General features: G+C 46.1%; 1 protein-coding gene across 1 annotated transcript in view; it reads left to right on the top strand.

The window, feature by feature from the left end:
• Window positions 1–277: 277 nt before the first annotated feature.
• The window catches only part of pex5lb (peroxisomal biogenesis factor 5-like b), a 73,066-nt gene continuing 56,335 nt past the window's right edge, over window positions 278–17,008 (top strand). The window contains exon 1 of the mRNA XM_034183685.1: window positions 278–510. Within this exon, the coding sequence (XP_034039576.1) occupies window positions 496–510 (15 nt within the window). The 5' untranslated portion in view covers window positions 278–495. The remainder of the gene's footprint in view (window positions 511–17,008) is intronic.

Here is a 17,008-nt window from a genome sequence, read left to right as displayed (position 1 = left end):
CCATGCCAGCGGGAACATCTTTTCAATCCGGACTTCACCTTGTTACATTTGTCATAAAATCCAAATGCAAATAAATTAACCAAACATGAGTTCAAATAAATTCTATCAACATGGTGACAGCAAATATATGATGAAAAGTTTTGTTTTTTAAGTTTAATGTGTACTTGCTGTTTTTAATTTGTATTTATTTGATAAAAAACTGCGCCGATTTAGTGATTTTTCTGCTGATTTTAGACGCTTCATGAACCGACTTTTATTGTGAAACTCCCACACAGGAAAGCGTTGTGTTTACTTGCGCAGCGCCCGAACCGATCAGATGAAAACCGAGTCCCGGGACGCTGCACGCTTCACTCTCGCGTTTGGACCGACGGCGCCGGGCGGATCCGGATCAGACGGACCTGGTTTCCGGACAGTCAGCGGGCGGCGCGGCACGCTGTGGGCGGGCTGAGGAGCGCCGTGAGCGGCTGCAGCGGCGGAAACGGACCGCAGAGGGAAATGTACCCGGTGCAGGTGGAGTCACGTTTATTAACTTTACTGCAAACAAACTGGACAGTCAAAGATTTAAAACCTTTGCAAACTCACAAACATCATTTATTAAATGAGAAAGTAACAAATCCATCAATTAATACTGTTTGTAAACTTTTAGAATAACCTTAAAAATACCAGTTTTACTGTCTTTCACAGATGATGATTTGAATTAAATTCATTATTTAATTAATTCAACTGTTAACATTTAATTGTTTCACTTCTGTGTCCTGTAAAAAAAAAAAAAAAAAATCCATCAGATCAAATAATTCTTTTTAATAATCAACCTCATTAATTTAAGTTTTTCTCTCTGAATGACACTGGATTCAGTTTGTTTTTCTCAGATATTTGTCGGTTATAAATAGTTTTGTGTTGCTTTTGGATTTAGGAGCAGATTTTATTTGACCTTTAACAGGCCACCCGGGTCAGTCAGAACGTGACCTTCAGTGAAGACGTTTAGTCGACAAAAACGAACCGTCAACATCGCCATCATGAACACTTTGTGTCAGTTTTCATAAAACATGAACACCATGTTCGAGCACAAGGGTTTCCATAAGTGCACATGGCACCAGGACACCCTGAGCCGGAAGTTGATGATCGAGCCGCTGCTCCTCCACATCGAAAGGAGTCAGTTGAGGTGGCTCGGGCATCTTTTCCGGATGCCCCCTGGACGCCTCGCTGGAGAGGTGTTCCGGGCACGTCCCACTGGGAGGAGGCCCCGGGGAAGACCCAGGACACGCTGGAGGGACTACATCTCTCGGCTGGCTTGGGAACGCCTTGGGGTTCCCCCGGAGGAGCTGGAGGAGGTGTGTGTGGATCGGGAGGTCTGGGCGGCTTTGCTTGAGCTGCTGCCCCCGCGACCCGACTCCGAATAAAGCGGAAGAAAATGGATGGATGGATGGATGAATAATGTCCATCAGCCAATGAAAAATCACTGTTTGATTGACAGGGCTCATGCCGGCCACTGTGTGGCACTGTGTCCCATTGTCCTGGTTTAGAAATCAAAGGGAATAATGTGACCCCGGTGAGACCTTTGAGCCTCGTCTGTCGGTGCTGCACGGTGCCGACGACACACTGACGTTTGAACGCAGCGAGACTCAGACACGCCCAACTGGCGGCAAAACAATAGGCATAAAGACTAGGGCGTGGCCATCACCATCACATGATCACCAGACATCGTCTTTGGGAAGAGAGCAGACATACCCACCATGCCACAGTACCGACCTTCGTGACCTCTCAGGGTGACACAGAGTTACAGAGCTCAAGTCTTCTTCTGTGGTTTTGGTGCTGCTTTTTGAGTTTTGAGTTTTGAGTTTTTGTTGCTGGAAAACACTTCAGTTCGAAGGTTTCCAGTAAATCAGTTTGGAAATGTCATCAATAAATGTGTTTCCAGACCTTCAGGGGTCATAAATCTGAGCACAGGAAATGTCTGTTTCTGTACAGGAAATGTCCGTTTCTGTACAGGAAGTGTCTGTTTCTGTACAGGAAATGTCTGTTTCTGTACAGGAAGTGTCTGTTTCTGTACAGGAAATGTCTGTTTCTGTACAGGAAGTGTCCGTTTCTGTACAGGAAGTGTCCGTTTCTGTACAGGAAGTGTCTGTTTCTGTACAGGAAGTGTCCGTTTCTGTACAGGAAGTGTCTGTTTCTGTACAGGAAATGTCTGTTTCTGCAGAGGAAATGTCCGTTTCTGTACAGGAAGTGTCTGTTTCTGTACAGGAAGTGTCTGTTTCTGTACAGGAAGTGTCTGTTTCTGTACAGGAAGTGTCTGTTTCTGTACAGGAAGTGTCTGTTTCTGTACAGGAAGTGTCTGTTTCTGTACAGGAAGCTTCCGTTTCTGCACAGGAAGTGTCTGTTTCTGCACAGGAAGTGTCTGTTTCTGCACAGGAAGTGTCTGTTTCTGCACAGGAAGTGTCTGTTTCTGCACAGGAAGTGTCTGTTTCTGCACAGGAAGCTTCCGTTTCTGCACAGGAAGCTTCCGTTTCTGCACAGGAAGCTTCCGTTTCTGCACAGGAAGCTTCCGTTTCTGTACAGGAAGCTTCCGTTTCTGCACAGGAAGTGTCTGTTTCTGTACAGGAAGCTTCCGTTTCTGCACAGGAAGTGTCTGTTTCTGCACAGGAAGTGTCTGTTTCTGCACAGGAAGTGTCTGTTTCTGCACAGGAAGTGTCTGTTTCTGCACAGGAAGTGTCTGTTTCTGTACAGGAAATGTCTGTTTCTGTACAGGAAATGTCTGTTTCTGCACAGGAAATGTCCGTTTCTGTACAGGAAATGTCTGTTTCTGTACAGGAAGTGTCTGTTTCTGCACAGGAAGTGTCTGTTTCTGCACAGGAAGTGTCTGTTTCTGCACAGGAAGTGTCTGTTTCTGTACAGGAAGCTTCCGTTTCTGTACAGGAAGCTTCCGTTTCTGTACAGGAAGCTTCCGTTTCTGTACAGGAAGCTTCCGTTTCTGTACAGGAAGTGTCTGTTTCTGCACAGGAAGTGTCTGTTTCTGCACAGGAAGTGTCTGTTTCTGTACAGGAAGTGTCTGTTTCTGTACAGGAAGCTTCCGTTTCTGCACAGGAAGTGTCTGTTTCTGCACAGGAAGTGTCTGTTTCTGCACAGGAAGTGTCTGTTTCTGCACAGGAAGTGTCTGTTTCTGCACAGGAAGTGTCTGTTTCTGCACAGGAAGTGTCTGTTTCTTTCTTGTGACACTGTGTTTTTTGTGTCTGTGGAGTTTTTCTGTTTCTTGGGAGAAATGAAGATCTTTAAAAATAAACTGCAGTGATGATGAGGAGGAGAATGAAGATGATGAGGAGGAGGAGGAAGAGGAGGAGGAGGAAGATGATGATGAGGAGGAGGAAGATGATGAGGAGGAGGAGGAAGAGGAGGAGGAGGAGGAAGATGATGATGATAATGATGATGATGAAGAGGAGCATGATGAGGAGGAGAATGAAGATGATGATGAAGAGGAGGAGGAGGATGATGATGAGGAGGAGAATGAAGATGATGAGGAGGAGGAGGAGGAAGATGATGATGATGATAATGATGATGATGAAGAGGAGCATGATGAGGAGGAGGAGGAAGATGATGATGATGATAATGATGATGATGAAGAGGAGCTTGATGAGGAGGAGGAAGATGATGATGATGATAATGAAGAGGAGCATGATGAGGAGGAGAATGAAGATGATGATGATGATGATGATGATGAAGAGGAGCATGAAGATGATGATGAGGAGGAGAATGAAGATAATGAGGAGGAGGAAGATGATGATGATGATGAGCATGATGAGGTGGAGAATGAAGATGATGAGGAGGAGGAGGAAGATGATGATGATGATGATGAAGAGAAGCATGATGAGGAGGAGGAAGATGATGATGATGATAATGAAGAGGAGCATGATGAGGAGGAGAATGAAGATGATGATGATGATGATGAAGAGGAGAATTAAGATGATGAGGAGGAGAGGAATGAAGATAATGAGGAGGAGGAGAATGAAGATGATGATGAGGAGGAGAATGAAGATGATGATGAAGAGGAGCATGATGAGGAGGAGGAAGATGATGATGAGGAGGAGGAGGAAGATGATGATGATAATGATGATGATGAAGAGGAGCATGATGAGGAGGAGAATTAAGATGATGATGATGATGATGAAGAGGAGCATGATGATGAGGAGGAAGATGATGAGGAGGAGGAGGAAGATGATGATGAAGAGGAGCATGATGATGAGGAGGAAGATGATGATGAGGAGGAGGAAGATGATGATGATGATAATGGAGAGGAGCATGAAGATGATGATGAGGAGGAGGAGGAGGAAGATGATGAGGAGAATGAAGATGATGATGATGATGATGAGGAGCATGATGAAGAGGAGGAGAATGAAGATGATGATGATGAAGAGGAGCATGATGATGAGGAGGAAGATGATGATGAGGAGGAGGAAGATGATGATGATGAGGAGGAGGAAGATGATGAGGAGGAGGAGGAAGATGATGATGATGATAATGAAGAGGAGCATGATGAGGAGAATGAAGATGATGATGATGATGATGAAGAGGAAGATGATGATGATGAGGAGGAGGAGAATGAAGATGATGATGAGGAGGAGGAGGAGGAAGATGGTGACGAGGATATGGTTTCATTTCATTTCCAAGATGGTAAAGTTCATATTTCAGCGGTTTAAATTTCACTGCTGCAGCAGAAATGACATGAAGCTGGTCATCCAGCTTTCAGGAGGACAGAAAGTCTCTGCTGTCTGTAAACGTTCAGACTGTGATGACACGTACGAGGTCTGTTAGAAAAGTATCTGACCTTTTTATTTTTGCAAAAACTTGATGGATTTGAATCACGTGTGCTTGCATGAGCCAACCTTGAACCTTCGTGCGCATGCGTGAACTTTTTCACGCCTGTCGATTGCATCGTTTTCTGGTAAGCAGCCTTTGTGTGAGGATGGGTGTTGTGCTCTTGTCGGATTTTCATTTCAAGGAAAATGGCGGAACGACTGGAGCAGCGCCGCATCAAATTTTGCCAGAAACTGGGTGACAGCCAGGTGAAAACCATTCGGATTATTCAGACGGCTTTCGGTGACGATCCTCTGGGCATCACACAGATTAAGGAGCGGTACAACCGGTTTAAAGACGGCCGCACAACGGTGGAGAGCGAGCCGCGCTCCGGTCGGCATCAACATGCTGAAATCAATCAATCAATTTTTTTATATAGCGCCAAATCACAACAAACACCTGCCCCAAGGCGCTTTATATTGTAAGGCAAGGCCATACAATAATTATGTAAAACCCCAACGGTCAAAACGACCCCCTGTGAGCAAGCACCCGGCCACAGCGGGAAGGAAACCCCCCCCCCCCCCCCCAACAGGAAGAAACCTCCAGCAGAACCAGGCCCAGGGAGGGGCAGTCCCCTGCTGGGACTGGTTGGGGCCGAGGGAGAGAACCAGGAAAAAGACATGCTGTGGAGGGGAGCAGAGATCAATCACTAATGATTAAATGCAGAGTGGTGCATACAGAGCAAAAAGAGAAAGAAACAGTGCATCATGGGAACCCCCCAGCAGTCTAAGTCTATAGCAGCATAACTAAGGGATGGTTCAGGGTCACCTGATCCAGCCCTAACTATAAGCTTTAGCAAAAAGGAAAGTTTTAAGCCTAATCTTAAAAGTAGAGAGGGTGTCTGTCTCCCTGATCTGAATTGGGAGCTGGTTCCACAGGAGAGGAGCCTGAAAGCTGAAGGCTCTGCCTCCCATTCTACTCTTACAAACCCTAGGAACTACAAGTAAGCCTGCAGTCTGAGAGCGAAGCGCTCTATTGGGGTGATATGGTACTATGAGGTCCCTAAGATAAGATGGGACCTGATTATTCAAAACCTTATAAGTAAGAAGAAGAATTTTAAATTCTATTCTAGAATTAACAGGAAGCCAATGAAGAGAGGCCAATATGGGTGAGATATGCTCTCTCCTTCTAGTCCCCGTCAGTACTCTAGCTGCAGCATTTTGAATTAACTGAAGGCTTTTTAGGGAACTTTTAGGACAACCTGATAATAATGAATTACAATAGTCCAGCCTAGAGGAAATAAATGCATGAATTAGTTTTTCAGCATCACTCTGAGACAAGACCTTTCTGATTTTAGAGATATTGCGTAAATGCAAAAAAGCAGTCCTACATATGTGTTTAATATGCGCTTTGAAGGACATATCCTGATCAAAAATGACTCCAAGATTTCTCACAGAAATTCATGCCGATGGCTGTGTTGAATTCTCACAGGACATGCTGGACCACCTCTTCCACCATTCAGAAGATTCAGACGGCTTTCGGTGGCTTTTCAGTCGTGTGACTATCTGAGAAATTGTGGAAGAGGTGAGTATGTCACAGCATGTCCTGTGAAACTTCAACACAAAGGCGCTTTTGCTCCGCCATCAGCAGCTTCGTGCCGAAGCCATCGGCATGAATTTTACTGCCACTCTTTTCATGGCCAAATCTTCTGTCACAGTGGAATGTGCCGAAAAAGTGCTGATGTCCACCTCTTCCACAATTTCTCGGACAGTCACACAACAGTCCCACATCACCACAGCGTTCACTTTGGAAATGATCCGGTCGTTTCAGCATGTTGATGACTGACCAGAGCGCGGCTCGCTCTCCACCGTTGTGCGGACGTCTTTAAACTGGTTGTACCGCTCCTTAATCTGTGTGATGCCCAGAGGATCGTCACCGAAAGCCGTCTGAATAATCCGAATGGTTTCCACCTGGCTGTCGCCCAGTTTCTGGCAAAATTTTAAGCAGTCGTTCCGCCATTTTCCTTGCAAAGAAAATCCAATGAGGGACTCCACCCATCCTCACACAAAGGCTGCTTACTAGCAAATGATGCAATCGACAGGCGTGAAAAATATTCACGCATGCGCACGAAGGTTCAAGGTTTGCTCATGCAAACACACGTGATTCAAATCCATCAGGTTTTTGAAAAAAATAAAAAGGTCTGATACTTTTCTAACAGACCTCGTACAAATGTGCATCCAAAAGTTGTGTAAACAGTTTTCAATCAAAAGTATGAGTGTTTTTTCAAAAACCACAATCAATCAATCAGTCAGACAAACAAACAAAAACAACAACCCAGACTTAAAAGAGAATTTCAATTTTTCAATTTTCAATTTATTTTCATTTATATAGCGCCAAATCACAACAGAGTTGCCTCAAAGCGCTTCACACAGTAAGGTCTAACCTTGCCAACCCCCAGAGCAACAGTGGTAAGGAAAAACTCCCTCTGAGGAAGAAACCTCAAGCAGACCAGACCCAAAGGGGTGACCCTCTGCATGGGCCATGATACAGTCATAAATTACAGAACAATTCATGGACGAATATACAAGAAATGCTATCGGCGCACAGGACAGGAGGATCACCAACACGAATACAACTCCCATCTCTGGATGGAGCTGCACCTTAAACAGAGAGAAAAAACAGAATCAGGCATCAGAAAGACAAAAAATACAGTATAATTTGCCAGCATGAATCAACAAGAAAAACAGGAAATACAAAGGTGATCGCCGGCCACTAGCCCTAAGCTTCACTAAAAGACCCAGAATTTAGGTAAAGTTGAGGCCGCGGCACGCTCCAATTACTAATAAAATGAATTAAAAGAGTAAAACGTGTAAAACAAAACTGTACCAGTATGCTAGCCATATGAAAGGGAAAATAAGTGTGTCTTAAGTCTGGACTTGAAAGTCTCCACAGAATCTGACTGTTTTATTGACGCAGGGAGATCATTCCACAGAACAGGGGCACGATAAGAGAAAGCTCTGTGACCCACAGACTTCTTATTCACCTTAGGGACACAAAGTAGTCTTGCACCCTGAGAACGTAAAGCCCGGGCCGGTACGTAAGGTTTAATTAGGTCAGCTAAGTAGGGAGGTGCCAGTCTGTGAACAATTTTATAGACTAGTAGCAGAACCTTAAAATCTGATCTCACTGGGACAGGAAGCCAGTGAAGAGACGCCAAAATGGGTGTAATGTGGTCAAACTTTCTGCTTCGTGTCAAAAGTCTGGCTGCAGCATTTTGAACCAATTGGAGACCCCTAATGCTGGACTGTGGTAAACCAGAAAATAGAACATTGCAGTAGTCCAATCTAGAAGAGATAAATGCATGGATCAGGGTCTCAGCATCAGCCATAGACAGGATGGGATGAATCTATATTTCGCAGGTGGAAGAAAGCAGTCCTAGTAATATTTCTAATGTGGAGGCCAAAGGACAATGAAGGATCAAAAATTACCCCAAGGTTCCTCACTTTGTCAGTGTGATGTATGACACACAAGCCTAGGCTGAGCGTTAACTGGTCAAATTGATGCCGATGTCTCACTGGACCAAGAACCATCATTTCAGTCTTATCAGAGTTTAAAAGTAGGAAGTTTCTAGACATCCAACTTCTCACTGCTGCAACGCAATCTTCTAAGGATTTTATGTGGATGAGATTACCAGCAGTTATCGGCATGTATAACTGAGTATTATGTGCATAGCAGTGAAAGGTAATCCCAAAAACACCGCAATATGTGCCCAAGGGGTGCTATATAAAGAGAGAAAAGCAGGGGGCCTAAGACAGACCCCTGTGGAACCCCAAATTTCATGTCACTAAGGTTAGAGGTAGTGTTACTGTACAAAACACAGTGAGAACGACTGGTCAAGTATGACGTCAGCCATGCAAGGGCACTCCCAGTAATCCCAAAATGATTTTCCAGCCTATCAAGTAGAATATGATGATCCAATCAAATGCAGCACTGAGATCTAACAGCAACAGAACTGTAGTGGTGTCTGAATCCATTGTAAGCAGAAGATCATTCACCACTTTAGTGAGAGCCGTCTCTGTGGAATGATATTTTTTAAAAGCAGACTGCAGTGGCTCAAAGAGATTATTCTCAGTTAGATAGTCTACGAGCTGCCGTGACACCACTTTTTACAGAATTTTAGAGAAAAATGATAGATTTGATATCGGCCGATAGTTTTTCAATACACAACCCCAATTCCAATGAAGTTGGGATGTTGTGTAAAATAAATAAAAGCAGAATACAATGATTTTCAAATTCTCTTCAACCTATATTCAGTTGAATACACCAAGATTAGGTTTCTTAAGTAATGATTTAATCACTGCAGATATGAAACATTTAGGAACAGATCCAGAAGTTAAAGAAAGATTAATAATTTAAAGCACAGTCGGCCCAAGAGTGGGCCACAGGTCCTTAAACAGTTTTGTTGGTATCGGATCAAATAAACAGGTTGTGCTTTTTGTTGACATTACAAGTTTTGTCAGCATGCCTATTGAGATACTGTCAAATTCTGTAAATCTAGGTAATACCTCAGTAGTGGCGCCCACCTCAATAGCAGGGTGTAGTGGCTGGGTTAAGGCATGCTGGGATATGATTAATCTGATGTCTTCTATTTTCTTCTCAAAGTAATCCAGGAAAACTTGGGCTGTAAAAGGAGAGCGAACTACAGGTGGTTGTCCATGAATAAGTGTTGCCACCGTGTCGAACAAGAACTTTGAGTTATGCTTGTTTTTGTTGATCAAATCAGAGTAATAGGTCCACTTTGTAGCCAATAATGCATGTTTATAGTCTAAGATAGCATCACGCCACGCTAGGTGAAATACTTCTAATTTTGAATGACGCCATTTCCGTTCTAGACCTCTTGCTTTATGCTTGAGGTCATGCAGGTAATCATTGAACCAAAGTGACTGTGATTTGGGGGAGCGCGGTTTTAACACAGGTGGTGCAATCATGTCGAGTGTAGTTTTGAGCACTGAGTTTAAACTATCCACAATGAAGATTGAAGAATGAATGAAGATTTTATTGTCACTTTCTTCACAAAGTCCAAAGAACGTCTGTGTGTGGAATAAAAACACAACAACCGAAACAGAACACAGAACAAAACCAGAAAACCAGAACCTCAACATCAATATAACAAAATACTCTTCTCCTCCTGCCTGGTGGCTCCATCCTCAGCATCCTTCTCCCTATATATCCTGGGTCCCTCCTCTGCACATGTCCAAACCATCTCAATCTCACCTCTCTGACATTGTCTCTAAACCGTCCCACCTGAGCTGTCCCTCTGATATGTTCATTCCTAAACCTGTCCATCCTCGTCACTTCCAAAGAGAATCTCAACATCTTCACCTCCGCCTCCTGTCTTTTTGTTAGTGCCACCATCTCTAAACCGCCCAACATAACTGGTCTCACTACTGTCTTGTAGACTTTCCTTGTCACTCTTGCAGATATTCTTCGGTCACATCCTTGTTTCTTGCCCGCATCAAGACAACAGTCCCAGTTAGTGACTGTAATCAGCACAAAGACGAGTGGGGCTTGCTCTGCTTACAGCCTGCGTATAGGTGTGGCGTGGGGTTGGCGAGGGTTGGCCGAGCCTGGGGTGCGACTAGATGTCCTCTGGCTGCTGTAGGGTGTCCTCTGGGTGGAGTAGGTTGTATGGGTGTCGCAGGGTGTCCTCTGGGTGGAGCAGGTCCTCTGGGTGCCGCGGGGTGTCCTCTGAGTAGAGCAGGTCCTCTGGGTGCTGCGGGGTGTTCTCTGGGTGGAGCAGGTCCTCTGGGTGCCGCGGGGTGTCCACTGGGTGGAGCAGGTCCTCTGGGTGCTGCGGGGTGTCCTCTGGGTGGAGCAGGTCCTCTGGGTGCCGCGGGGTGTCCTCTGGGTGCTGCGGGGTGTTCTCTGGGTGGAGTAGGTCCTCAGGGTGCCTCGGGGTGTTCTCTGGGTGGAGTAGGTCCTCTGGGTGCCTCGGGGTGTTCTCTGGGTGGAGTAGGTCCTCAGGGTGCCTCGGGGTGTTCTCTGGGTGGAGTAGGTCCTCTGGGTGCCTCGGGGTGTTCTCTGGGTGGAGTAGGTCCTCAGGGTGCCTCAGGGTGTTCTCTGGGTGGAGTAGGTCCTCTGGGTGCCTCGGGGTGTTCTCTGGGTGGAGTAGGTCCTCTGGGTGCCTCGGGGTGTTCTCTGGGTGGAGTAGGTCCTCAGGGTGCCTCGGGGTGTTCTCTGGGTGGAGTAGGTCCTCTGGGTGCCTCGGGGTGTTCTCTGGGTGGAGCAGTTCCTCTGGTTGTTGGCCTGGGTTTGGAGCTCATTTGTTTATTGCTCCTGTTAATAGGTTGTCCTAAAAGTTCCCTGAAAAGCCTTCAGTTAATTCAAAATGCTGCAGCTAGAGTACTGACGGGGACTAGAAGGAGAGAGCATATCTCACCCATATTGGCCTCTCTTCATTGGCTTCCTGTTAATTCTAGAATAGAATTTAAAATTCTTCTTCTTACTCATAAGGTTTTGAATAATCAGGTCCCTTCTTATCTTAGGGACCTCATAGTACCATATCACCCCAATAGAGCGCTTCGCTCTCAGACTGCAGGCTTACTTGTAGTTCCTAGGGTTTGTAAGAGTTGAATGGGAGGCAGAGCCTTCAGCTTTCAGGCTCCTCTCCTGTGGAACCAGCTCCACATTCGGATCAGGGAGACAGACACCCTCTCTACTTTTAAGATTAGGCTTAAAACTTTCCTTTTTGCTAAAGCTTATAGTTAGGGCTGGATCGGGTGACCCTGAACCATCCCTTAGTTATGCTGCTATAGACTTAGACTGCTGGGGGGTTCCCATAATGCATTGAGTGTTTCTTTCTCTTTTTGCTCTGTATGCACCACTCTGCATTTAATCATTGTGATTGATCTCTGCTCCCCTCCACAGCATGTCCTTTTCCCGGTTCTCTCCCTCAGCCCCAACCAGTCCCAGCAGAAGACTGCCCCTCCCTGAGTCTGGTTCTGCTGGAGGTTTCTTCCTGTTAAAAGGGAGTTTTTCCTTCCCACTGTTGCCAAGTGCTTGCTCAAAGGGGGTCGTTTTGACCGTTGGGGTTTTTCCGTAATTATTGTATGGCTTTGCCTTACAATATAAAGCGCCTTGGGGCAACTGTTTGTTGTGATTTGGCGCTATATAAATAAAATTGATTTGATTTGATGTTTTTCCACCTAACGCAGCCCTTCAGGTCCAGCATTTGTCCAGCAGCACCCGCTGGTTCTCTAACAGTTGTACAAGTGTGTCTTTAACTCCAGTGTCCCAGCATTCTGATTCTACCATATTGTCATCATCCCGTGTTACCCATCATCCACCTCTTCTACCCACTCTGCAGTTGCCTGTAGTCTTTGATTTATTTCTTTGGAAAACTCATGCATCTGTTTCTTTGTGTCTTCCTGGAATCCTGCACAGAGCCCGTTAAGTCACTTGTCAGTTCCACTCATAGAGTTGTCATTTCAGCCAACACATCACTCACTGCTCCATGGATCAAGTCCAGGACTGCGTTTCGCTCGCCATCTTGACCCAGTGCTCAGCCTTCTTCATCAGCTGTGATGACGTTTTCCATTTCACAGTCAGGAATGTTTTTTTTACGTAGGCCGTATTGTCCTTTCTTAGTTTTGTCCACCACTCACCAATGCACCAAAATATAACAATACAACTCTCGAGTCTGGGGAACTCCCCTAGTTACGGAGTAACTAGGGAAACAAGACGCAGATGTCAGGGAAGGTTCTGGAAGGGGCGTGGTCAGATGAGACAGAGGTGAGACAGGAGTCAAGAGAGTGCAGGAAGACAGAGCAGACAGAATTACAATGAAGGTGAGAGAAGCTGGTGCAAGATAGTACAGTAAGACAAATGCAACTTGAACAGGACCTGACAAGATGGTGATCCTCACCACAGAGATCAAAATAAAACACCAACACAAAAGATGAACAAAACCCAAGTCTCAATAAACAAGAAATAAAATAAAGAAAACCTGACATGAAGGAACAAAGAATTAAACCATGAAACAAATGTAAGAACTGAAAAGAGCTAAACAAGAAAATAAAGACTAAGACCAAACCAGAAGGGAACTATGTGTAACAATAAACTTAATTATTAAGATGGCGGCGCGCACGGGTGCAGCGGCTTTTCGCTGTCCAATTTGGTGCTTGTTTTTGTTACTTTTTTCGCATATATTCTTCGAGTTTTGTAAAGCGACCCACAGTTACCCCATTGTAAACAGGGGATAAAGCGTGTCTCAGATCCCCTCCCCGGTTAAGGCTGGGTTTCAAACGTTTCACAAAGAATGCCTACTTGACCCCTCTCTCAAACCATTTCTTCTCTCTGGCTAATATTTTAACTTCCTTGTCCTCAAACATGTGGTTAGTGTCTTTAAGGTGGAGATGAACTGCAGACTGAGGTCCACTGGCGCCCTCTCTGCGGTGCTGGTATAGCCTTTTGTGTAAAGGTTGCTTAGTCTCACCTATGTAGTGTTCGTTACAGTTTTCCTGACATCTGATAGAATACACTACATTGCTCTGTTTGTAACTAGGGATCCTGTCCTTAGGGTGAAGTAATTTCACTCTCAAGGTGTTAACCGGTTTAAAGTAAACTGGGATTTTGTGCTGTCTGAAGATCCTCTGTAGTTTTTCCCCTACTCCTGCTAAATAAGGGAGAGACACTCCTCTTCTTCTTGTCTCCGTCTCCTCTCTATCTGGTCTCTTTGTTCTCTGGGACTTCTGCACTTTGTCCAGGGACCATCGTGGGTACCCACATACTGTGAGGGCTTTCCGGACAAGTTGTTGTTCAAGTAGATTCTACTTGATTTCTACTTGAAAGGACCAAACTCACACCAGACCACATCTGCCAACTCTTGGAGATCTGTCTTAACACCACGTATTTCCTGTTTAGGGGGAATTACTACAGGCAGATTCATGGTTGTGCGATGGGGTCTCCGGTATCCCCCATTGTGGCCAATCTGTACATGGAACGAGTGGAGAAGACAGCCTTGACGTCTTTCACGGGCATCTCTCCCAGTCACTGGTTCAGATATGTTGATGACACATGGGTTAAAATCAAGCAACAGGAAGTTGAGGACTTTACAGAACACATCAACTTGGTGGATGCCAATATCAAGTTCACACGTGAGGATGCCAGAAACAACCATTTAGCCTTCTTGGACTGTGATGTTACGATTGGAGAGAACAGGCAGCTCCAGACAGGGGTTTACAGAAAACCAATTCACACTGACCAATATCTGCTCTTTGGCTCAAACCACCCCCTTGAACACAAGCTCGGGGTGATCAGGACGCTTCAACACAGAGCCCTACAGGTGCCCACAACTGCAGGGGGAAGGGCTAAAGAACAACAAATTGTCCAGAAAGCCCTCACAGTATGTGGGTACCCACGATGGTCCCTGGACAAAGTGCAGAAGTCCCAGAGAACAAAGAGACCAGATAGACAGGAGACGGAAATAAGAAGAAGAGGAGTGTCTCTCCCTTATTTAGCAGGAGTAGGGGAAAAACTACAGAGGATCTTCAGACAGCACAAAATCCCAGTTTACTTTAAACCGGTTAACACCTTGAGACAGAAATTAGTTCACCCTAAGGACAGGATCCCTAGTTACAAACAGAGCAATGTAGTGTATTCTATCAGATGTCAGGAAAACTGTAATGAACACTACATAGGTGAGACTAAGCAACCTTTACACAAAAGGCTATGCCAGCACTGCAGAGAGGGCGCCAGTGGACCTCAGTCTGCAGTTCATCTCCACCTTAAAGACACTAACCACACGTTTGAGGACAAGGAAGTTAAAATATTAGCCAGAGAGAAGAAATGGTTTGAGAGAGGGGTCAAGGAGGCATTCTTTGTGAAACGTTTGAAACCCAGCCTTAACCGGGGAGGGGGTCTGAGACACGCTTTATCCCCTGTTTACAATGGGGTACTCAGGTCAAAGCAGTTTCAGTCTTTTGTTCATGGTAATGAGTCATTCACGTCATCAGCAGCGTTGTCAAGGGAGCCATCATGAGAGGGTCCGTCCCATCATTACGAGGGGCAGCTGCCCTGTCATTAGGAGGGTGCTAACTAGAGCACAATAGGTGCTAATTAGAGCTATTGTTTAGTCACTAGTCTATAGCAGTCTGCCTCTTGGTAGGAGGGGTCTGGTTAGGTTTAAAACTCCAGCTTTTGTGACTTCTTGATTATTCTTCTCTACAAGAGTCAAGACAGAAGTCAGACCACCAGAGCAAGAATTTTAGCTGAGGAAGCTTCTGCGATTTGAAGCGAAACGTCCTCATGTCAAGCAAACCAGTCCAGTCGAAGATTCAAGCTGCTCTACTATTATGAACTGTGTTGACAATGTCACCGTCAACAAACGGGTCAGGGTTGTTCCCAACCAGAAACCCTGGATGAATAGTGTAGTCCAGTCCCTATTAAAAAGCCACAACACCGCCTTTAAATCACGGGACAGGGCCCTGTACAGCGCGGCCAGGTCCGACCTGAAAAGAGGCATCAGGGAGGCCAAGGGTGCCTACAAGGAAAAGATAGAGGACCACTTCGCTGTGAATGACCCCAGAAAGATGTGGCAGGGAATAAATCATATAACCAATTACAGAAGCAGCAACCCAGGAAATGCCAGGTCTGACGCCTCGCTGGCAGAGGAGCTGAACCGCTTCTTTGCCCGCTTCGAAGCAGACAGACCAGCAGCAACTCCACACCCACCACCCTCCAGCACTAGCACACTAACACTTCAGGAACACGAAGTGAGACGTGTGCTGAAGGCAGTGAACACCAGGAAGGCGGCCGGCCCCGATGGTGTACCTGGCAAGGTACTCAAAGCGTGCGCTGACAACTGGCTGGAGTTTTCACCTGCATCTTTAACCTGTCTCTGTCATAGGCCATCATTCCACTCTGCCTCAAATCTTCCACCATCATTCCAGTTCCAAAGAAGTCAGCAGTGGAGAGCATAAATGACTACAGGCCTGTTGCACTTATGCCTATGGTCATGAAGTGCTTTGAAAGACTGGTCTCTCAGCACATCAGGGCCTGTCTGCATCCCATTCTGGACCCCCACCAGTTTGCCTACAGGGCAAACCGCTCCACAGTGGACATTATCACCACAGCGCTCCACACTGCGTGGAGCCACCTGGAGCACCAGGGGAGCTATGTGAGGATGCTTTTCCTCGACTTCAGCTGAGCCTTCAACCACATCATCCTGGTCCAGAAACTGACACATCTGGGCATCTCCACCCCCATCTGCAAGTGGATCAAGGACTTCCTCACAAACCGTCCACAGTCTGTGAAACTTGGCCCCCACCTTTTCTCCACCATCACACTCAGCACCGGTTCCCCTCAAGACTGTGTACTGAGCCCCCTCCTGTTCACCCTTTACACCCACGACTGCTCTCCGACTCATCTCTCAAACACAATCATAAAGTTTGCGGATGATACCACCGTGGTTGGGCTCATCTCAGGAGGGGATGAGTCTGATTACAGAGGTCAATTGACTGACAGCATCAGTCGATTGACAGCTAACAACCTGCCGCTGAACACCACAAAAACAAAAGAAATAATCCTGGACTTCAGGAAGAACAGGGCTGACCCAGCCCCACTCTACATCCATGGGGACTGTGTGGAAAGGGTCAGCTCCATCAGGTTCCTGGGAGTGCAGCTCTCTGACAGCCTCTCCTGGACTGCCAATACCACAGTGGTGGTGAAGAAAGCCCAGCAGCGACTCCACTTCCTGAGGGTGCTCAGGGGGAACAATCTGGAGGAGAAGCTGCTGGTGTTGTTCTACAGAGCCACCATCGAGAGCATCCTGATGTACTGCATTACAGTGTAGTACGGGGGGTGCTCAGCAGCAGACAGGAGAGCACTGCAGAGGGTGATCAAAATGGCCCAGGGGATCACTGGTTGATCTCTGCCCAGCCTGGAGGACATTGCCAGCTCTCGCTACCTCAGCAGAGCTGCGAGCATCAGCAAAGACACATCCCACCCCAGCAGCCACCTGTTTGACCTACTACCCTCCGGCCGACGGTATAGGTCAATCAAAACTAGGACAAACAGACTCAGGGACAGCTTTCTCCCCAGAGCGATCACTGCACTGAACAATAACAAACCACTTTAATCTGCACTTTTCAAAGTCCCTGTGCAATATCTGTAACCATGTGCAATATTTCCCGTGCAATATTATTCCACAGTTGTAAATAATTCT

The sequence above is a fragment of the Thalassophryne amazonica genome, chromosome 12, assembly GCF_902500255.1.
Source record: "Thalassophryne amazonica chromosome 12, fThaAma1.1, whole genome shotgun sequence".
Lineage (NCBI taxonomy): Eukaryota > Metazoa > Chordata > Actinopteri > Batrachoidiformes > Batrachoididae > Thalassophryne > Thalassophryne amazonica.
Note: the sequence above shows the minus strand (reverse complement) of the source record. Positions and strands in the feature narration are given on the sequence as shown.